This window comes from Typha latifolia, chromosome 3, assembly GCF_019914945.1.
Source record: "Typha latifolia isolate L0001 chromosome 3, TyphaL0001v2, whole genome shotgun sequence".
In the NCBI taxonomy this organism is placed as follows: domain Eukaryota; kingdom Viridiplantae; phylum Streptophyta; class Magnoliopsida; order Poales; family Typhaceae; genus Typha; species Typha latifolia.
In genome coordinates, this window is record NC_133088.1 from 12,505,978 (window position 1) to 12,529,266 (window position 23,289).

The window sequence follows — 23,289 nt, forward strand, 5'->3', positions numbered from 1 at the left end:
TAAGTTTATATCCAATCTAAATATTTTATTCAATGTGATAAGACCTTGAATGATAATATGTTTGATGTGCCTAGGCACTTAAAGTATTTTATACGAAAGAGAGTTTGATAGGTTTTGACCCGACAAAACTCGATCAAGCAATACCACATCAAGATAATGGTGAAAATAAAGAAGAAAACAAACCCCAACCCCCTAGCTAGACTTGAGAGAAAAGAAAATACTTTTATTGCTTGCCCTAAGTCACATAAAATAACTTATATATAGCCTCTCAATCAAACTAGTCACTTAAGTAAAGAAAACGAGACAAAACTTAATCAAACACGAAATTAGTGTATTGAAAAGCGGCAATTATGGCCGCTTTGGCGGGGCGGTACGCCGATCGCACTGCCAATAGGATTGTAGGCATCCATTGGCGGTCAGACTGCCTAGGTGAACTTGGCGGGCTGAGCAGCCTCGATCGTCTCCCTCTCTCAATCATCTCCGAGCGGCGGCGAAAAGTCGACGGCGACAAGCAAGTATAACCAGCTGGCAGCGAAGGCTTGAAGACACTGAGCGGCTGCGGCAAGCGGAGGCAACGAGCGGTGGCGGCAAGCGGACTGCGATGGCAACTGGACGATGATTTTGTTGAAGCTGTGGATTTTTGATTGCTTATCTCCTCCACTTCTTTTTCTTCTTTTCTTTCTTTGTGACATCGGAAACCACTCACATTTTCCTTTTGTTTTCCTTTTCGTGCTTTAACCCGGGTGGGAAAAGAGAGAGGCCGCATGGGAAAAAGAGAGTGGTGGGAGAGCGAGTATGTTGGAAAAGAGAAAAACGTGGAAAAGAGGGAGTGGTGGGAAAGAGAGGCCGACTTATGTTAACATTGGAAACTATTAAGGCACCAACTATTAATGCATTATAAACTACCAACTATTAGTGCATTTAAAAATACCAACTATTAATGCATTTAATTTAAGATCATGGTAAGTTATTATTAAGATGTTAATGAAATATGTATACATATTTGTGCATCATAAATTTATAATCTATTATTTTTATGGTTGTGAATTGCACTATTAAAATTTGATAAATACTATATATATTATATCATATAGAATTTTTTTTTATATATTAAAATTGCTAGACCGCCTTGCGAACGCCTTCCGCTCAAGCGTTTGAATGGCTTGGAGGCATTTTGACATATCGAAAATTTTCCTAAGCAAATCGGACTGGAGTTCGAATGTAAGAAAGGTTGTTCGAATGCTTTTAGTGCCCTTTTTACTCTCAGGGGTTGGCGTTCGAATGCTAGGAAGGTCATTCAAATGCTCGGCTCAAGATTCGTCCATTCCAATGAATCTTCTCCTCTGCCCGCAGTCAGACATAGTCTCATTGATACGTAGACTGGAATAGAGTAATTAGACCTCCATTCCTATCACTTCTCTCCTCTCCTCTTGAAGACAAACCTTGGCCTCAAGGTTCAAATGTAGACCCTGCAAATTTAGCTCTTCAAAGTCTTCCCATGTAGCATCCTTCATCGCAATTCTTCCTCTCTATTGGCAGCACTGTGTAATGTTTGAACCATCTGACTCGGATCCCATAGGTTTCACATAGCAGTTGGTGATTCGATTGAAGTCGTCCCCATCTTCATCATTTATCATCAAGAATGCCGTTGCTTTATGACTCATCATCCGCTGTAGTGAGTCTACTTGTCCTATCTAAAGGCCCGCCCATACATTCCCTTGCAACATATACTTCTGAAACACCCAAGCCTTCAAATACACATGTAAACCGTGTGGGTAAATCCCCCCACGCGGTGCATCACATGACTTGTCAGTAAAGAGATTTCACAAGGCACACAGCAGCACAAATTCACCATAAATAAACTCAACCATAAGAGTTCGGATATAAGTTCCACAGGCCACAACAAGCCCTCTAAATACACATCCAAAATACATCGTCAATCATAACGCCCTCGCAGAAGCTTAATACAACTAATAGGCATACTGAAATAAAAAGGCAGCTACTCCTCGCTACCTGCACCTGCGTCCCCTAGCTCTGAAATAATGCCACCAAGAGGTGGTGAGCTCACAGCCCAGCGAGTAGGATCCATACAATCTAAAATAATGAAATCACATAAGTATATCCAATGTATACCTATATTTGCTAGCCATAGCAATATGCTTATTGAAATGACTTACCATGAGTTACTAAATTAATGCAATCGATAAAGATTACCAGTAACTATCCTGAAACATGCTAATTTATAAACGTATTAGGATAAGTCCACATAGATATGTACATCTTGATACAATCTCTTATTCATACAAATCTCAATCATAGTGTTTACATGTTATGCATAGCAATAAAAGAGTAGTTTAGTCATCTCATGCCTACTAAGGCATTAATCATATTTATCACACAGGGTAAATACTCTAAAAAAAATCATCCATCATCTCATACATCGAGGGGGGATATATATACATCTAGTGGTAATGCCACCTACACGTGTATGACGACACTACATGTGACCGATTGTCTGTGGCCATCAGACTAAGGACTCCGATCGTAAGCCCATATCTCACTCTCTTTAAATCATCACCACCCTCAGCGGGAGAATCGGGAGCCCTCGGCTCATTAATGGACGCCCTGACCCTGCGTCGTCGGGTACCGCTAGAGATATATCCCCGCCTCACAATCATGTTCTTCTATCATTATAATCTAGTTCTGACTATGCAGTATAATTATCTGAACGCCACACAAGCTCCCGACCTCAGATGTAGGCCGCTAATAGTATAGTCATATAAAATACATTCTATCCTTAACCCTGGGCTGAATGAGTAGGGGCACTGCCTAGTCAGAAGTTGACTACTAATGATAGGTGAAAGTGGTGCAGTGTCTGTGAGTGTATAAGGCATGTCATAGTCATCATGATCGTTACATTTTATATTCACAACAAATATTTATGCAAGGGTATATCATACAAGATACATGTAGAGCATCATTACTAATGCATATGCTAGCATTCTCATAATATCATGATGAATAATCTATTAATAACTGCACATGTCAAGATACATCATACTACACTAAATGCATGTACTAATACTAACATTCCTACAATATCATGGAAGGTATAATAATTGTAACTATATTATTCTAGACTTGTATCAACTCCACTCGCCTGGGGTTCTCCACAGTACACTAAATCTCGTCAACTAGCCGGCTCTTTCGGAATCCCAAAATCCTCCTCACGTGGTGTCAATCCTATTAATTCACGCAAGTAAATCTATACGTAAGATTAGCGAACTAATAGAATTAATTATCTTATTAGAGAATTTATGTTTAGGCATATACATGAGTCAAGGGTCTCCTAGGGTGAGTCCTATGTTATCCTAAAATTCACATGATAATAAATTATCATTACAGAGGGTTAGGCTAATTAATCAAGTGGAAATAGATAAACGGGGTTATAGGGTCTAAATGGTTCCAAATGGGACCTAACCCAATAGGCAAGGGGTCCTTGGTGGGCTGCAGTCCAACTGCAGCCCATAAGGTTGCATGAGGTGGGCTGGGGGGTCCAACCACTACCCACCAAGGCTTGCTGTGGGCTGCAGTCCAATTGCAGCCCACCAAAATTGGCATAGTGGGTTGCAGTCCAGCGCAGCCCACTAAGGGGTATGGGTGGGGGTTTGTTTAACCCCCACCCTCCCACACCATCTCCTTCCGAGGGAAGGAGACCAAGGGGAAAAGGGAGGAGGCCCACGAGGTTGCGGGCCGGCGGCGCAGCCACGAGTTCGGCGATGCAGCACGAGGCCGGCGGCACGGCCACGAGACCGACGAGTAGGTAGGGGGAAAGAAAAAGAAAGAGGGATGGAGGGGGGCCCGACGGCGACGGGCCGCACTCCATGGCCGGCGGCCATGGAGGTGCCTCCTCTTTTTAATAAGGGCCCGAAGCCTAGAGAGGGTTTCTCTCCCTCCATCGGAGCTTCTCAGATCGGCGGCTAGATGCGAGGTCGTTGGCCGCCATGGACTCCGATGACGGCGAGGGAGGGGGAGGTTACACTACTGAAATTAATTGGGGGGGAGGGGGGTTGGTCGGCAAGCTCGACGGCTCTCGGTCCGGGGCTTCGTCGGCTCCAGCGTTGGCAACCCGCCGAGAGAAAGAAGAGGGAGAGAGATAGTGAGGTGGAGAAGTGGTGTGGTGGGGGAGGGGGAGATGGGGTTAATGGAGGTGGGGAAGGTGGCGTGCACGGCAAGGGAAGAGGAAGAAGAAGAAAAGAGAGGACGGGGGCGCGCTCGGCGCGTGCGTCACTGTTTTTTTTTTTTAATTTTTAAATTGGGGTGTTACAACTTCTTTCCTACCGTCTCAAACTCCATTAAACTTTCATAGTTAAAGGCAATTGTTCCCAAATTTTACAGCAAATGCACTCCCAAGACAATATTAGAGCCTTGTAATCTCAAGGGATATATATCGACAAAGAAGCAATAATCTTGCAATCTAATCTCTATGCCACGACAAATCTCTTTACACTCCAACCTATTTCCATTAGCTACCAGAAAACGGTGTAGTAGGCTCTATTTTACCCTGAAGCTACCGGATGATTGACTTCCTCATAACATTATGAGTGCTGCTACAGTGAATCAATGACATCGACCTTCCTTCCAAAGATCCTGTAATCCAAAGGGTCCACGACGTCATACACCCAGATAACGCATGCAAGGTTAATTCTGATCGTTCCGCCACCTCTTTTAGGGTTGCTTTCGTAGTCTCCACATCCATCGTCTCATTGAAGTCTGAATCGACTATGAGAATAAATAGTTGTCTTCTTCTCTGCGTTGGTTTCTGCGGATGAATTTCTCGTCATGGTTAAGACACAAGCTTTTTTCCCATCATTTCAGCATTTACTCGATGGAGCTGTAGGCTATAACAACGCCTATCGGCCGAGTAGTGTTGGGGTCAGCCTCGTAGTTTTGCATGGTTAGAAGCCCCGCTTGGCCCTATATTCGCCTTCCCCTCATAAGTCGATCCTCGTGTATCGTGCTAAATCCATGGCATGAGATATTGTTTGTGGCTTGAAAATTTTTACTTTCAGTTGTATTTCCTGTCGTAATCCTTCGATGAAGCAACTCAACAACATCGATTTCGGCCATTCTTAGACTCTTGAGGCTGGTTTCTTGAAGTCGTTTTGATAATCACTGACATTCCTCGTCTAATATAGCTTCTTGAAGGCCTTGTCAAAGTTATCATACTCACACGGTCCAAACCTGGATGTTTGTCCCTAAGTAAACTCGTTCCAATTTGCCAATGAGTTTTTTTTCTTGAACCATTGGAATTACTGCAAAACTTCATCTTGAAAGAGAAATGCGGCAAGCCTAAACCTTTGGCTCCGTACCTTGGTAAGCGAAATTTTTTTGCCTTAAATATCCACCCTATAAGATTTTCACCCGAGAATTTTAGAAAATCCAAATGTGTGATTTGGGCTGAACTCCCCTAATATGGCATTCTTCAAACCCCTTTGCTGGAGCAGTTGTCGATATCCCTTCCATCCTAGCTAGCATCTTCGTGATACAAAGTATTCGATCCTTCATCTCCTCTATGTTGGTATTCATGGCTTGCATGGCCTTCCCATGCTTTGATTGTTTCATAGCCTGCTGATGAAGAGATAACTCGAAGACATCGAGATGGTCCTCAGTCGATGTAGCTCGTGTCTTCGACATCCAATAACCTTGTGGCGACTAGAAAGGGAAAATTTCTAGGTGAATCGAATTGGCATTCAAACGCTTTCAGTGCCCTTTGCTCTTGAGTGCCGGCATTCGAACACGAAGAAGGCCTGTTCGAACGGTTGACTTAGGATTTGTCCGTTCCAATGAATCTTCTCAGCCACGGCCAGACATTGTCCCTTTTGATGTGTACACTGGAGTAGAGTGATTAGGCCTCCATTCCTTATTAGAGTTGGTGATTTCGATGATTGTATTGTTTCTATAATGATATGTTCACCATTTCACAAGATTATCTTTTTCGTTATTCTATATTAGGGAGTAGTATTCTAGATTAGAACTAGAGTATCGATATCCTAGATTAGAAATACTATTCAAATTATTTCGCACATAAGCCAATTATAATTTTACCCTTGATTTGACTACAATTATTTTTAAAATACTCTCTCCTCTCTCCTATCACCCACCTATTATTCCACAAAAGTTTCTACTAAATTTTCTCGCCCAATTTTCTCTCTTATCATCTACATATCTCATTGTCTATTTATAAATATATATTGCATATCTATATAAAGTGATGCATACCTACAAATATGCATTACATACTACAACAAATGAGAATACTTTAATTTAAATTTATATGTCAAATTAAGGGCATTTTAGTAAATTTTTACTTATTCTATATTTTACCTCAACTTTATGTCACATTAAAGATAATTATTATATCACTATTTTAGATTACAAGTAAATATTAGAATATCCTACTCTAGATTAGAGGTAGAATTTTTAGGAATAAAAAAATCTAGAATAGCTACTCTATATTTTCCTTAAATCATGAAGTGAATGAGGATTTAATGATTACAGTATATTATATTTTCAATGAAAATCTTTTTGTTGCTACTTATCAGTAATAGGCACTTTTCTGTTATAAATTACACGTCAATTCATATTTTATATCTGCAGTTCTGATAGGAAGACTGGTAAGTGCTAACTATTTACATCCATATCTTTGCAGGAACATCTAGCCCGAGATGATCTCTCATTTGTCTTCTGTTTGAAGGTTTGTCTTGAATTCTTTGGAGAATGCTACATTTCTGTTGTTGAACAGTCATATGGAATTTAGATTTTCATTTTTTGCGGAAATAGACTGAAATCGATTGAGAGAAACTACTATAGAATCATTGAAAGAACTGTTTAGTGGTACAATGCTATCTTCTTCTAGATTGTTCTAAAAACGATTCTCTGTCTTTGCATTAGAACAATTTACTTTATTAGCACTTCTTTAACCATTAAGTGCTTATTCATGATTTCTTGAATGAATTAAGTGAAAAATAAAGTTTCATTATTGTGAAATGGTATTAACATTTCATCAAGTTAGTTTTTGTTGAAACTGGGAACTGATATGGATCCCAAGTTTACTTGATTTGTAGATTCAATATCTTAACGGTTAGGTGAATTAGTTAGTCTGGGCATCAATTAGTGTGTTGTAAAGGCTTGCCATCATATCTTGAATTTGCAGGTTCAGGTTATCGAAAAGTACCTCTCCAGGAATGAGGATAACAAAGATATAGCTTGCCCGACCACATTTGCAGAGCCTCATTATTTGGAAACACTTTTTTTAACCTTCATAATTTGGGGTGGCAAGTAAATGTTTTAGAGTAGAACATTCCTGTGCTATGCATGTGGACTTGTATGAGTCTGTATGTGCCATGCCAATGTCTCATTATTGAGGATAAGAAATATATAGCTTGCCCTACCACGTTTTCAGAGCCTCATTATTAATAAACTCTTGTTTTTTTAACCTTCATAATTGGGGTGGCAAGAAAATGTTTTAGAGTAGAACATTCCTGTGCTATGCATATGAAGGTATCACATTGACACATAGCGGCCTTGAAATTTCCTATTGTATTATGTTTAAGACAACCTTACTTTCAATTATCACCCAAACCATTGTACACTGATTGAACTAATTTATTGAACAAGGAAAGGAAGGGAGGCATATAAGTGCATCATGTTACATTTCTATTTTCACTTGCTTTTATCTGATCAGATCAGATCAGATGATCATTATTTTCATTACTTTTGCTTCATAAACAAGTAATTCAATGCTCAGTCAGAATAGTGTTGTTCATACTCTTTGATCTTGGCTGATGGTAAACTCTTTTTGGTTGTTAGAGTTACTTTGTTGTGGCTTTACTTTCCCTGATGTAAAATATCTTATCTTCCTGTGGCCCCTCAATTACAGCTACCTTTGATTTTGTTGCTATGTGTTGGCACTTGTGGTATACCGTGATTCATTCATGTCATCATGCTCTCTGAAAGTACGCTGAATTTTCCAGAACATAATATGGCAATGCGAGCTTATGCATATCCTTATACCTTTCTTTCTAATTATGTTCCTTTTCATTAACATTTTTAATGACTCTTCAGGTCTCAGATAATGCTACATTATATGGAATATGCCTTCATGTCCAGGAGATAGTTCAGAGAGCACCAGGTATTTTAGGTGCTGTTTCACCACTAACTCATTCTTCTTACAAGCCGAGCCGCTTTTTGGTTTCTGCACCACGTTGTTACTGTTTGCTTACAAGAGTTCCCTTTTTTGAGTTGCACTATGAGATGCTGAACAGGTTAGCCTCTATTAGCTTTTAGTCTTCTTCCCATGGGTTAACATGAAATTATGTCCTGCCTTGTATTTCTTGTTCATAACTACAATTGTATGTACACATTTATGGACTTGCAGTCAATCTAATGTGCTCATGTTTTACCATCTGACATTAATAATGGTTTGCTTTTATGGGCAGCATAATTGCACAGGAGCGCCTTGACAGGATAACACAGTTTGTTAATGAAATCACTCTCAATGATTCAGTTCCCCATTCAGTTAAAGAACATGATCAACTGGATGAAGATTTTGATTCCCCTGAGAGGCTCTTGTGTAATAACTGGACAGGATTTGCGATACCTGTTGAGAGTGTTTCAGGTCTTATATCTTCAGCAGGAGTTTCCTCTTACAGGGATGCTCCACCAATTTCCTTAAGGAATTGGGAACCTCAGTCTCCTGAAAGTGTTTCTAATAGTGAAGCTTCAGATCTTGGTCATGTGAAAGAACTGGACAAGGAAATCAGAAAATCTTGGCAACAATTTGATGAATACACATCAGAAACCTCAGAATCCCGATGTGATAGTTTTGAAAGAGTAAATGGAACCTTTGAGAATGGACAAAATTCCCCAGAAGTTGGCACAATGTACAGTTCTGTCAACTTAGAGCGTGTTGAAAGCATGGAATCTTTACAGAGGTAGCAGAATCTCCTTATCTTTTTACTGCAATTTTTTTTTCTTCACGTGTGATTTCTATGGATCTTACCCTTTTACTTCACTACTACAGTTTTGCTGCTAGCATTAATTATCAGTGATTTTCCCAATCCTTGGTTATAGATAGTAAATGTGGATTATGCTCTCCGTTCTTTATGCTTTTCACATTGATAAATACATTTAGATGGTCTTGGACAGTTCAGTTAGAGGTGCTGGATCAGATGATGAAGATGATGAATTATGTTCTAAGCATGAAACAAATATTGGTGATGAAAAAGTGATGGAATGGGCTAAGGTGCTTTTTTTTTTTTTTAAATTTTGGCTTGGGTAAATGTGGTTTTTTCTCTTCCTGATTAATTCCATATTTTGTCTTACTCACATTCTTCTTCATAGGCACACAATAATGAACCTTTGCAGATTGTCTGTGGCTATCATTCTCTTCCTCTGCCACCCCGGGGAGGTGAAGTAGTTTTCCACCCTCTCGAGCATTTGCAGCCAATTAAGTACTGCCGACCTGGACTATCATCTTTGGACTTGGGAAGTACTTTTCCTCACTATAATCGGTACTGTCCTGCAGAGGCTAATGAGGTAAATATTCTGTAGGCAATTCATGTGATAAGTTCATACTCTCAAATAATTATGTGGAACTGCTTATTATGGATATGGAATTCTCCAACAAGGTGAATGCACGCTTAGCAGCTGCTGAAGAAGCTTTTGCGCTCTCTATCTGGACTATTGCTACTGTTTGCCGTGCTCTATCTTTAGAAAGTGTAAGACCTTCTCTGACTTCTTGGTGTTGTCTTTGGTATATAGTGATTGCATTTAACATCTAAACAAAATATTGAGTGTAGTTGTGCTTTCTTTTTTGGGGAAAATACATTTTACTCTCTTGTAGTTTGGTCAAAAATCAAAGTGCCTAATGAACTTTCATTTGGTACTTAACCCCATAGTTAACCTATCTGCAACTGTTATTTTTTCTGTCCAAAGATAATAGTGAGGCTAATTTGCTGTCAAAGACTGTCAAACTTTTGATATTTTTGCACTTCACCTCTCTTTTTGAATGTTTGCAATCTTGAAACTTTAGAGATGAGAGGAACTTGGGCAAAAAATATAAAACTCATAATTTTGGCAGAAGATTATATTTTCAACTGAATATTGTAAATTAAAAGGAGCATTTTATCTGATACTAAAATCAAGGGTTGTTGGGCAATTAGAATAGGTCAGAATCATAAAAGGGTTAGTGTCAGAAATGGAAGTTCGGGCAGGTATTTTAAATTTTGGCTCAATCACAATGGTTAAAAAGATGTATTTTACCTTTTACCTCTTCTTTTTCCTTATCTCTTCCTAAAAAGAATTTATTTGAAATTTTCAATTGGTTCTATACTTCTGTCTTTCATATGCTGCAATACCTAGTCTGATAGCTTATATCATATAATCTGGAATGTAGTTTAACTAGTATCATTTTGGTATACCAAGTTCAGGATTTGTTTCAAAGCATCAGTTACACTTTTTCTGTAAGCTGATTAATATTCATTATTAGGACAATTGGCCCTCCTGAAATTTATCATGAGTAGTGATGGTACTTTCAATTTATTCATTCTTGTTTTGAGATAAACTTTAAATAGTTAGAAGAGCTTATGATTGATCTTTCAGGTTTTGGCACTATTTGCTGGAGCATTATTGGAAAAGCAAGTGGTTGTAATATGCCCAAATTTGGTATGTGACTGTCATTAGAATTTAGTTTCTGGAATAGTGCATCCTTATGGTTTATTGATCCATTGACTATTCCTTACTGATTCAAGTATTTTTTGCCTTAACCAATAAGTGCAGGGTATACTATCAGCCATTGTTATGTCAGTTATTCCTATGATCCGGCCATTTGAGTGGCAGAGTTTGTTGCTTCCAGTGAGTTTTAAGTTATTACGTTAATTAACTAATTTTCTACATTTGGCTTTAGCTTTATGTTTTTTGTGCAACCAACCATGTTAGAATGTCATCTGACTGATTTTTTATTTTCAACGAAGTATGTTGCTTCATGTCTAACTTTTGGACTTCAGATGTCACACTTTTAGAAATAAAAAATAGAAGATATACTGTTATAGTATTTACAACCATACAAAATTATGCAAAGATGAGGATAATTGTGATGATAGATAGAAAATTGACATGAGCATAGTCCTCCTGTCCTGAAAAAAATGGTGCAGTGCAAAAGCTGCTGACCTGCTGCTGGATTGGGCCATTTGTTGTTTGCTCGCATTTAAAAGATCATAATAACTAGAGGGAGGTAGTTGATGGCTAAGTGCTGCGTTTGTTATTTGGTCATGCTGGATATAGTTCTATCCACGCTGGGGTAATTTAGAAGTAAAATTTTTGTTACTGATCTTATCCAGCAATTCAGTGTCAGTCGCCAGAGGTGGCAAATCTAGATTCCTAGACAGGATATTGTATTTGTTGAGGTCTAACAGCAAAATTTACTCATCCAGATGTGCTTGCATGCCCCTAGTTACTACTCTAAATTACGCTTTGTATCACACCTGGGCCCAAGGTGGATAATACCAATGGTACCACTATCTTTGGGAATAATTAGTGGCATGGATGGCTGTGTCGGCGGCGTATCGGCACGTGGCTCGAGGGGTGCCGCATGACACCCCTCCTAATAGTTCCGCTGCTCGTGATCGGCCTTGTCGTCGAGCTACCTATTGCCGATCATCGTCACCCAAGCTCACGTCGAGTGCCGTAGCTCGAGGGAGGAGGAAGAGAGAGAGAGAGATCCAGATTTGCAACTTAAGTTTTTAATCGATAACCTTATCTCTCTCTCTCTCTCTCTCTCTCTCTCTCTCTCTCTTTCTCGTCCCTCGGGCTAGGGCACTTAACGAGCTCGAGCGAAGGCGAGTGGCGATCGGCGACGGCAACGGTGAAGGCAAAGGTGAGTATTCTTATTTTTTTCTCTCCTTCTCTTACAGCACGGCCGATAAGTGCCGCACATGTGCTGTGCCATGCCGGCCGGTGGTCAGCACTATCTGTGCCTGTGGCACGGCCATCGTTGATTAGTGGTCATGTCAAAGTAGCTGAGGATGCAAATAAAGAATTATTGATATAGGAACATTTTCATATCATTAGAAGTACATAAATGTTCTGGCCAGAATAACAGTGAAATGGAACTTATCTTACATAAATTGTGCATGTTCTATGCTAAATAAATGTGATATTTGAACCATGTCGTACTTTTTTTGGAAAATACTAGAGTTTTGTAAATATCCTGATATGGGTCAACGATACTGATTTTACAAATAACAGAAAGCATATCTGAGTAATGCTATGATTAAATTGATAGTCTGAGCTATTAAAAAGGCTGCCACAAAGATGAATCATCGCTATACTCTATAGCTTCTTTAAGTAGGCTAACACTGTTGAAGTGATTGACCATGGATTTGCAATGCTGTACCTCATTTGTTTATTTCATATCCTTCACTCCTTACTAAATGCCTTGTTTTTTCATCCAAGCTAACATTATAAGAAAAAGAATTCTCATTAAAGTGCCAGGTCATAGATGTTCCCAACCCCTAGAAACTTATTGATCATTAATCATTTCACGATGCTTTTCTTGTTTCCCATCTCTAAGACAAATTAATGTCTGAATAGGTTTTCTCTTTTCTTTCAGGAAGATTAGTGTTTGTTTGAACTCCTAATGAAATTATTTTGCTCTACTATGTTATTGATTTTAAACATAATAATATGCTAACAAACTCATTTTCCTTAATTTTCTTTTTCTTATTTGGGACAGAAAGGATAATAACTTTTAAAATACCCAGTTGATATATCTCAAGGTGAACAAGTTGCAATTTCTCTTTAGGGTAAATGATAAGGGTGAACAAGAAAAAAATCATAATTATCTCACTCTCATCAAGCTGTAATACTAGTTCAGCATTGCACAAGTGGAATTAAATGCTTGACTCAATTTCTGCATCTGATCACAGATAAAGAAGCTCATATAAAATGAATATGCAGTAAAATCATACTAGCATTTTCCCAAACTGTTACTAAAATTCTGGTTTTGTTAATATTTTGCGAAGTCAGATTTTATGATTTTTATCTTATTTGACAGTTGAGAGTACCACTATTTGATTCTAATTCTCATTTGCACGACAAATGTTATCTTAGAAGCTATACATTTTTACTCACATATAAATGTGTATCTATGAGAGATTTGAGTTACCAGCATACTTCACTCACAATGTACTTTGGTTTGCATATCTGAAAGGTTCTAAACGATCCTACCCTGAAACAGTACGCACAATAAGGTTGCCAAATTGTGGATTCATGCAGCATCTACTTTCTTACCCAGTATATAGAAGTCCCTGACCTCAGATCCTTCACCTCTCCTTTTCTTAAATTTTATGTCATTATAGGTTTACTCTTCTTGTTCGCATGAATTCTTCATATGAATTTATCTTGAGGTTCTCTTAGGACTGATTTTGTGTTTTTCACAATACGGAATATATGATAATTTTTCCTTTTCAGGTTCTACCAAGGAAAATGCTTGATTTCCTTGACGCTCCAGTTCCTTTCATTGTGAGTATTTTTTTTCTTTTGAAATTTTGATTTTGTTTATTATTCTCTTTATAAAACTTATGCATTGTGTATGTTATGAAAACAACTGGATTTTTGTATATTCATATGGGATTGATTTGCAATGAACTTCAATGTTAATATCTATATCGTCAGAAGTATAGTTAACTTCATGAAATTTAGTGTATTAAGACCATCTTTATGTTGAATCCTTTGCCCGTTTGTTCAACTGAACATGTTAGAAGAATTACTTTTCCTTTCTTTAACTTTTTTCACATTAGCTTTACTAAAGATACTTCCATACCCCAAAATAAAGTATTTGAAGTTGGTCGGTAAGTGAATCTTGAAGTCATTTTTTAATATCCTTACTTTTTTGTTTTTTTCTTCTGTAAGTTCTATTCTGTGGGTTACTTCCTTCAGTGATTAAATTATACTGCTACAGATTATTAAATGCTTCTATAGCAGATGATTACATGCTAGGCAAGGAATAGTAGTATATTCTGTTTTTAAATGTACAATCCTCAGAAATTTGCCATATGTTGCTAATAGCTCATCTTGTCCGTACGAAGGTGATTTAATATAATTATTAGTTTCAGCTCTTCCTTTCATTCGTTTATTTGAGCCAATATCATTTTCTTTATGTTTCTATGAATTTCTTTACAACTTACAGAATTTAGATCATCAATGGGATTTCTTAGTAGGTACTAGGTACTATAATGCTACTAGCAACTGCTTTAACATGTATAATTGTATAGAACTATAGATTGCCCTGATAGATGTTTGCTTCTCAACATTGATGTCAGATATGACCCACTCACAGCATTAATTAGTGCAGACTTCAGAAGTTCATCGACATATTTACTGTGGGCCATGAGCTAATTAGCAAGACCAAATAAGCATCTGTGTAGTATTATATCCATATCTGCAATCAGTGTCCATGCTTCATAGGGGCTGACTTGGAACTACCTGTCCAACATGGTCCATGTGTTAGGTATAAATAAATACATTGATGGGTAAAGTCAGTGCCGGTCGACCTGTTAGCTGGGTGACTTTAGTTCTCATTAAGAATATTAATTCCTGGATGGTGCCTAATGGCCTATTGACTGAGCAAATGCAACCCAACTGAGACAGTTGAAACTTGCTCATTTTAAGCTTTATTCCTCATCGTACTAGTTTGTAACCTATTGTGATCTAACCAGTTTGTCAAACTAGTCCTCTGTGTGTGAAACCTGATATTTTATGAGGTTCAGTCAGTTTAGGGTTAGGCCATGAACAAAATGGTGCATTGACAATTGGCGAATGTTGCCCTGAAATGCTGATGGTACTTCATACTTTACTATGATTATTGCCTTTCATTGTACATCTTTGCATATTAGAAGTCCACTCGATTTTCTTCAGTTCTCTTACACCCCAAGACAGACACTTGAAGCTTCCTCCAGGACAATTTCATGTGAGATGTATTGGTGTCAAGTGAATATTACAAACTAATGTTCATATGTGCTTGGCAGGTCGGTATACAGCATAAGCCAGCTGATTTTAAGATGAAAACATCAAATTTAGTGCGCATTAACGTCAAAAAGGACCAGGTGAGCGGGATCCAGTTTGTGATAATACCATCTCTTTTATGTCTTGTTGGGATGTGATAATGTGAATTCTGCTGTTCCTTTCTTGAAACTCTGCTACCTATATGTTGCTGCTGTTTTTTAAGGTCCTAATTGACTCCATTTATTATCATGAGGTGCTTTTAAAATGTTAAATGATCTCTACATGCTTAGTGACCTTTTATGGAAAATGGTATATTAGAGTTTAGAACTATACATAAACAAGTCCTGATAACAAAATAGAAATCGTCAAATCGATATACAGAACCATGCATTTTGTTTTGAAAGATAATTATGAACTGTTCCTAAAATCCATAAAATTTTAGCCTTACAAAACATGGGTTGTTGTGTCAGCCATCAAGGTTGGCACTGGCCCATACGTATTGCACCAGTGTATCGTTGGCTGTGATAGAACGAGAGTATCTTGATATTCTTGCATGATCACCTATTCTTGTCATGCCAGTCTTGTGTTTTTCTATGGCGTCTATGCTGATGATGTGCCAGATAGTGATGGTTAAAAGAAACTCCTCGTGCCACTGGCGTGGCAAACCTTGTTGGAAAGCTCCAAGTATTTTTGTCATGAATGGGTGACTATGAAACGTGGATACTTCATTTGGGTGTAGAATTTGATATGGATATAGCTCCAATATGGCACCGATGTCTATTGAATACAACTGAAAGACTCCACATAAAATTTTTAATTTTTTCTAATACGGTGTGGATATGTCTCAATACGACACCCGCTACGGTAGTTAATGGCTAGGATATGTTTTAAAGTTAGTTTTGGGTTTTGCGGGTTGGCTTGAAACATAAATCTCCACCCATTAATCCATTTAACTACCCATTAAGGTTTAAATAGAACTGAATTGAAAAGTTCTCATGTTATGAATTGAGAAGAGGAAAACCCTAGTCTTTGTGTTCCTCTCTCACACTTCAATAGCGGAAAGCTCACACCACTCTTCCCTCATGCTCCGACGATGGAAGGTTCGCAACGAGCAACGATGGAAGGTGTGCAATGAGCAATGGTGTCCTCCCTATCTCTCTTTGCCCCTTAGTATTCTCCCTCTTTTCTCTCCCTCTCTCTTGCTCTACAAGTCCTCCTCTCGCCTCTCCTCTCCTCTCCTCTCCTTTAGTTTTACCATATATTATATTGGTTTATATTATAATGCAAACATATATTTTTAATTAATCTATTTATTGACATATCCTTGCCGTATCTGTATCTTCTTTTGTAAGGATTTGTCGTATCACATTATCCGTATCCTAACACATCCGTATCCCGTATTCGTACCCGTATCCGTTCTTCATAGATATCCAATAATATTAAGTTTTCTTCCAATAAGAATCTGTTCGATATCATATATATATTTTAATTTTAGCCTAGCTGAAGATTGCATACACATTATTGTTGAGACACCTTTTCATTGTATGTCATAAGATGCTGTTTTTGTCATTTGCTGCATATTGGATGCTGCATTTTCTGAGAACAATATCATGCGCACTTTCCTTATAGTCCTTGTTTCTTGTTTTCTTTTCTCTTTTTGTTTAAGCACGAGAATAGTGTTAGCTTTAACCTGCTGTAGCCAACTTAAGAGCAGAGAAAATTTTGATATTCCTGCAAATTGTGCTTCCAAGCTAATTTAGGAGACAATTAGAGATTCTGGTCCCAGGCCCGGATAAAAGGTGATGATGTTAAACACTTAAACATATAGATAGCTTGTGTTGATGCATTAATCAGGAAAACCATGAAAGTGGATGCTTAGATAATGTGTTGTAGCCAACTTGAGATGGCATACCTTGTATGCCATTCAGATTCTTACAAAGAATATCTAGAACTATCAATGCATTCTTCAGGATTATTTCTAGGTCCTCTGGTTTACTCTTTAAAATTCTCATAGAAAAAGTGAAACAATGAATAGTATTTAGAAGTAAAATACTTTATGTAAAAAGGTAATCCTAAGATTGTAAATGAGCGTATGATTTGGTTGCCATATATATTTCAGATTTCGTGTCTAATACAATCATTGCTAGATACTATGTCATTCCAGACTTGTAAGCATTTGGTTAAACATTAAGTTCTTCGTAGAAACATTGCTCTTTGTTGCCAGTCAGCATCTTCTTGATATAAGCTCTACAGGAATTGTACTGTGAAAACAACATTTGAGATATTATTGCTTTCTAGTAATTCTGGTTTGTATCATTTTTCAGATGATTTGTTGATAGTGCCGGTTCTGTTTGTGAGATTATGCAGGTTAAGACATGTTCTTTGCCACAACTTCCTCGATACAGGGAGCTTGTTTCTGATCTAAGCCCTATCCACGGTAGACTCTCCTGTGAGAAGTCTGTAGCTAAAAGACATCCCATTTACAAATGCAGTGAAGTTCAGGTAGTTCCCAATTTGGCTCTTTTAAGAGTGCATCCTCGTTAAAATTTTATCTTTTGCCCACTGAAATGCTAATGCATTATTTTGCATGTGGCATGTCAAAGGCTCGAAGAAGGTTTTTTTTTTTTTTTTTTTTTTTGTAGTAGTAGTAGCTAATGCTTTATCATCAAGAGTAGCTTGGCTATTTTTTGCAATCTTTATGTATACTTCCATTGGTATGCTTCGGTTCTGTAGTTCCCAACCTGTTTGTTTTTGTGCTGATTTGTTGACAATGCTAAGTGCTGCCTATATTTCTGTATGTCATAAAAGTTTTATTTATGATATTTAATCTTTTCATATGCCATCGATAAGTCCACTTCTCTATTTGTTGCAATATGAAAAAGAAAAATTCTTTTGGATGAGCACTTCACAAATATGCATGAATAGCCGAGTATGGGTGTTTTAAGGCCACAAAATGTATGTACTTAGATAGTCCGATCAACTGCTACCATAATAATTGAATATCCTTGTGAGCTAGGAAATTCATCAATAAAATCAATCAAAATGTCCTTCCAAATTCAGTCTGGAATTGGTACCGGTTGTAATAACCAAGGTTTCTAGTATTATGATCAGGATTGGTATCGGCCGTGTGGGAAAACGATACATATTGACCACTTATATTAAATTGGACTATTTTTAATTACATAGGATTCTAAACAATATTTAAAAATGCAAAAAAGTTTCTAAAAATTTAGAAAAAAAGTATAGGAAAATAAGAAAATAAAAATTACTCTTTACATATGAAGCTTAAAAACTTAAAAAATTATACTCATAATTTAATACTTAAATTAATATTGAGTTAGCTCTCTTAAATTTCTCTAGTTTTCATCATCATAATCACCATAAATTTGTGAATAATGATGCCTAGGGCCTGATGCTCCAAAAAGTGATTCTAACATATTAGTCATATTGTACAGATCTTGTTATATAACTTGTGTCTAAGGAGGATCATAACCAACATATAGATTTTTTATAACCAACATATAGATCTTATGTCTGAAAATACTAAGAATATTGAGGATAACATCCAGTATATGAATTTTATGATAGCTCCAAACAATAAATACTCAATGCACTATAATCATAGGAATCAATATTTTCATGACGACGTCGCTGATATGTATATACATCATCAGTTTCTCTATCTTTAATCTTTCTATCTCCTTGACATTCCTCAGCAAATATAGATAAGACGATTTCACCACCATGTGTATTATTAAGATTATGACCGGTACTGATAGGTATACTATCTCTCGCTGTTGAACGACTCTTTTAACCTTTGCCCTTGTAGACTCCTCTAATATCTCATCTAATCATGGGTTATCTTTGTCATCTAATAATTTGTTCTCTATTTCTCTAATCTATGGAGTCAAAGGTCTTCTTCATCAAAAATATGATTTAAATCAATCAGTTGTTTATTTTCTGCCTTCTTAAATTTCTCTTCCTTAATCTCATATCATAATGACAGAAAATTAATTTCTCTAATATTTTTATTGTTAATCTGTCGCGTGTTTTAGTATAGATTAAGAAGAAAGTAGTTTAATTTTATTCACACTGTGATGAAGACAGTTTGATTTAAAATTCTTTCCTATTATTGTCAAATTTGGTGTTTTTTTTTATCCACAGATAGACTACTATTCAGCTAGAGTATTATAAGATATAGCTGCAACAACTTTAGCAGTATTGAAATGCTAAGCTCTCAATTTATATCTCTCAACTTTAGTAAATTAAAAGTTTAAAGCATGCCTACCAGTAGTGTTTATATCTCTATATAATTGTTTATTCCATCTGAAATTAATCGTCTTCCACCACTTTCTATAACCTTGGCCACACATTCTTTTAATTGATTATTTTGCTATGCCTATTGTTTCATAGAAAAAAATCATCTCAAATTTGTTATCACTGTCTACAAGTCATAATATTTTGATAAGATGTTTAAATATTGCGGTGACAGTTACAATATCATCCCAAAATGTATTTTCAAGAGTCATGTTCTTCAAAGCCTTACCTAGAGTTTTATCTTTAGGCTCAAATATTGCGGTGACCCATTCTCGCCTGTTTCGGGCGAGATCGGCTGATACGCCAGCTGAAACCAACTTTGTTCAGGATTAGGATCGATTGAAATTGGGAACCTTGGTAATAACCTCGACGACCGTTATGCCTCGTATTTGTTTCTTTGGCAAACATCACAAGTCTGGACATAACGGCGAATATTAGCTTGCATCTTTTGCTAGAAGAGATTCTCCTACTAGCCGCGTATATGTTCTCAGTACTCCCGAATATCTTGCTATGGCCGTATCATGATATTCATGTAATAGATTCTGCTTTCGATCAAAGTTCGGTAGCAACAGGAACTTCCTTCAAACCACAAATCTGGACCCACTAACTGAAACACAAACTTGCACGTACCCTTTCGCACAGCTTGTCTAGTTGTGAGTTCGTGCCATTACTCAGTCCTCCAACCAAAACGGACATGGTCTTGAAAATTCTTCTAGTTATGCCACTATCAAGGATATGTTAGCTAACTCTTCAGCCGCATTGTTTTCACTTCTTGGCCGTTGTTGATCTTTTGTCAACACCTTATGTTCCAAGAAATGCTTGAGGCTTCAACGGGTCCATCCGAACAATAAACTATCAACCCATCAAACAACAAATGCTATTTCTCCACCGCCTGGATGATAGCCTTTTCATATGTGGAATGTGCCCATCAATATTGTGCCTATCTTCTCACTCAAGGCATCTGCCACAAAAGGCTGTGTACAACCAAGATAGGTGTGGTAATCATTGCCTTCTTAAAGGCCTCGAATATTTTTGTCTAAGGTTCACAAAATCGGGATTGGGATTAGTATTGGCCTCCCAAAAAAATGACACGTATCAATCACTTGGATTAGATCAGACTATTTTTTAATTACATAAAATTCTAAACATTATTTAAAAATACTAATTTTTTTTTAAATAAAAAATAATAATTACTCACATATGAAGGTAAAAACTAAAAAAAGTACTTACAGAAAACTACTCCAACGAATGAGAGAGGGTGTAGAAGAAATCAAGGTTCGAAAAATTAAGATCGGCCTTCCGAAAAAATGATTTGTATTGGCCGGGTTATATCAGAGAAGCAATAGCTTTGGTAGGGAGAGAAAGAGAGAAATAGTGAAAGAGAGGGAGAGAGAAAGAGAGGAGGAATCCAAATCGGGGTTGGCCGATCCTATCCCATCCTACCCAATCTCAGTCAATTGATTGGATCGGGAATGGTCGACCCCAATCCATTAGTTGATCCTTCGAGCCATGCTTTCGTTGCCTCTGTTGACCATTGGAACCCATCTTCTGCAGTAATTTGTTCAAGAGCACAGCTATCCTTCCATAGTTTTGGACAAACTTACACTAGCAATACATCAACCCTAAAAATGTCCATCTCCGAATTCGTGGACATTTTGAGGCTTGTCCACTCTAACGTACAAGCAATTTTGCCTGGATCGGCCGTAACCCCCTCAACTAAAATGATGTGATCAAAGAAATTGACCAACATACTTTGGTATGGCCAAATGAGTTTTTTGTTCACAAAAAGTGCATGTTCTTGTAGAGTGGCAAGAACGAACTGCAAGTGTTTCGCATACTCTTCCCAAGTCTTGTTGTAGATGAGGGTATCATAAAAAAAAAATACTGAGACAAACCTTTTGAGGTCTAATTTGAATATTTTATTCATCAATGCCTGAAGAGTCCATGGTGCATTCGTAAAATCGAATAACATCATTAGAAACTCATAATGCTCATTGTGCGCCCAAAATGCCGTCTTTGGTACTCCCGATTGACCACCCTTATTTGATGATACCCAAGTTTAAGATCCAATTTGGTGAAGAACCTCAATGTCCCATTAGCTCATCCAACAATTCATTGACTACCAAAATAAGATATTGATAATTTGTAGTGATGTATTTTTCAAAGCCTAGTAGCCCACACAAAATCGTCATGACCTTTTTTTTTTAACCAAGAATATGTGATGAATGCTTGTACTTGGTCTGATGATGCCTTTCGCTAATATTTCTCATACGATCTACTCAATCTTCATCTTGTGATAGTGAGGATAACGATATGGTTGCACATTTGCTGGCTCTGCTCGAAGTATGATCGGAATACAATGATTGTGGATCCTTGCTGGGTAGGGGTAGACCCACTAGACTCGATAATATTGATCGAAACTCCTCAAGTAGTTCTTCTACTTGTATGCGTGCCACCATGTCTGAGTTGTCCAACTCAATTGAAGGTGTCTCTGTTATCATCATTAAAAGCGCGCTAGCTTCCTGACTTATCATCTTCTGGATTGAATCTACTCATCTCAACCTAAGGCCCGTTTTCGTGTCACCTTGCATTATGTGACCGCGTTCGAATGCACTATGTGAATGCCTACAGGCGTTCACAAATACAAAGAACAGGATTTGTGCGTTCGAACGCGTCCGTTCCAACGCCTGCACGCGTTCGCAAAGACAGAGAATGGGAAATTCATGTTTGAATAGCCTCGGGCGCGTTCGAACGCACTGCGGCAAGAACACTTCGTTTTTAAGGTTTTATTTCTATTGTTTGAATCCAAAGGGTAGCCTCTAATTATTGTGTGGTGCACCCTTATTAGGTTATGTTATGAAATCATATTTTCTTCTCCTATCTCTCTCTCTATCTCTCCTTCTTCTTCTTCCTTCTTGCCCTAACTTTTCATCGTCCCCTAACCTTCATTGGTTAGATCCTTCTTCTCGTCTGTTGCGGCCCTACTTCTTCTAGGAGCGACCTCTTCTTCCCCTTCATCCTATTCCCATCTCTAATTGCAACTATTTCCATCCACATATCATCTTCTCCCCTTCTATCACCATCAAGATCTCCCTTCAATCCAAATAACCAACCCAACCCTCATCGGTCTGGTTCATAACATGGTGTCCAAAGACGAACTTCTTGTTATAATTAAAGCATAAGCCCTTTACCCTTTGCTCTTGTATTTGCTCACAAGTTACCCGGTGGAGTCGTGGCTTGCATTGTGCCAATTGGTTAGTCTTCCATCGGTCTAAGTCCTGCGTTTTGTCTAGGCGCGGTCGGCTTCAAGTTCACCGTAGCAGTTAGTGTAGGTAAGATTCTTGTTCGATCCATGGCATAGGCTATAGTTTGCGGCTTAAGGGGCTTTAATAAGCTTTACCTCCAGTTGTATTTCTTCTCTGAGCTCTTTGATAAAACACCGCAACAAAGTCGACTCTAGCCATCCATAGACTATCGAGGCTACCTTCTTGAGTCATTCTAATATTTGTTAACGGTCCCCGTTTGCTGCAACTTTTTCAAGACCTTATCAAACTTATCATATTCTGATGGATGGCTCAAACTTGGACATTAATCCCCAATTCAACTCTTACCAATCTACCAATAAGTTCATTTCTTTAACCATTGGAACAATTGCAAGGCCTTATCTTCAAGTAGAACATGGAAACTCTTACCCTCTCTATGGGCTGCATCCTTTGATAGATCAACAATTGCTCCGCCTTAAATATCCAACCTATAGGGTCTCTGCTTGAGAACTTCTAAAAGTCTAAACAGGTGATACGACGTTGGACTCTCCCCCAATCTGGCCTCCCTCAACCCCTCTCGCTAGAGGTATTATCAATTTCCCTTCCATCCTAGCCAGTACCTCCGTGATACGAAGCATCTGTT

At 37.8% G+C, this 23,289-nt stretch overlaps 1 protein-coding gene across 3 annotated transcripts in view; it reads left to right on the plus strand.

The window, feature by feature from the left end:
• LOC140784416 (uncharacterized) overlaps window positions 1–23,289 on the plus strand; it is a 40,842-nt gene that overhangs the window by 11,433 nt on the left and 6,120 nt on the right. For 2 of the 3 annotated variants that reach the window (XR_012108259.1, XM_073131816.1), the window contains exons 5-15: window positions 6,713–6,757; window positions 8,128–8,327; window positions 8,502–8,996; window positions 9,211–9,307; window positions 9,406–9,600; window positions 9,693–9,782; window positions 10,666–10,728; window positions 10,843–10,917; window positions 13,534–13,584; window positions 15,090–15,167; window positions 17,425–17,568. Coding sequence is in view for 2 of the 3 variants with exons in the window: in XM_073131816.1 (XP_072987917.1) it covers window positions 6,713–6,757; window positions 8,128–8,327; window positions 8,502–8,996; window positions 9,211–9,307; window positions 9,406–9,600; window positions 9,693–9,782; window positions 10,666–10,728; window positions 10,843–10,917; window positions 13,534–13,584; window positions 15,090–15,167; window positions 17,425–17,568 (1,533 nt within the window). In the remaining variant the exon portion in view is untranslated. The remainder of the gene's footprint in view (window positions 1–6,712; window positions 6,758–8,127; window positions 8,328–8,501; window positions 8,997–9,210; window positions 9,308–9,405; window positions 9,601–9,692; window positions 9,783–10,665; window positions 10,729–10,842; window positions 10,918–13,533; window positions 13,585–15,089; window positions 15,168–17,424; window positions 17,569–23,289) is intronic. The other variant, XM_073131817.1, reaches the window with a different exon arrangement.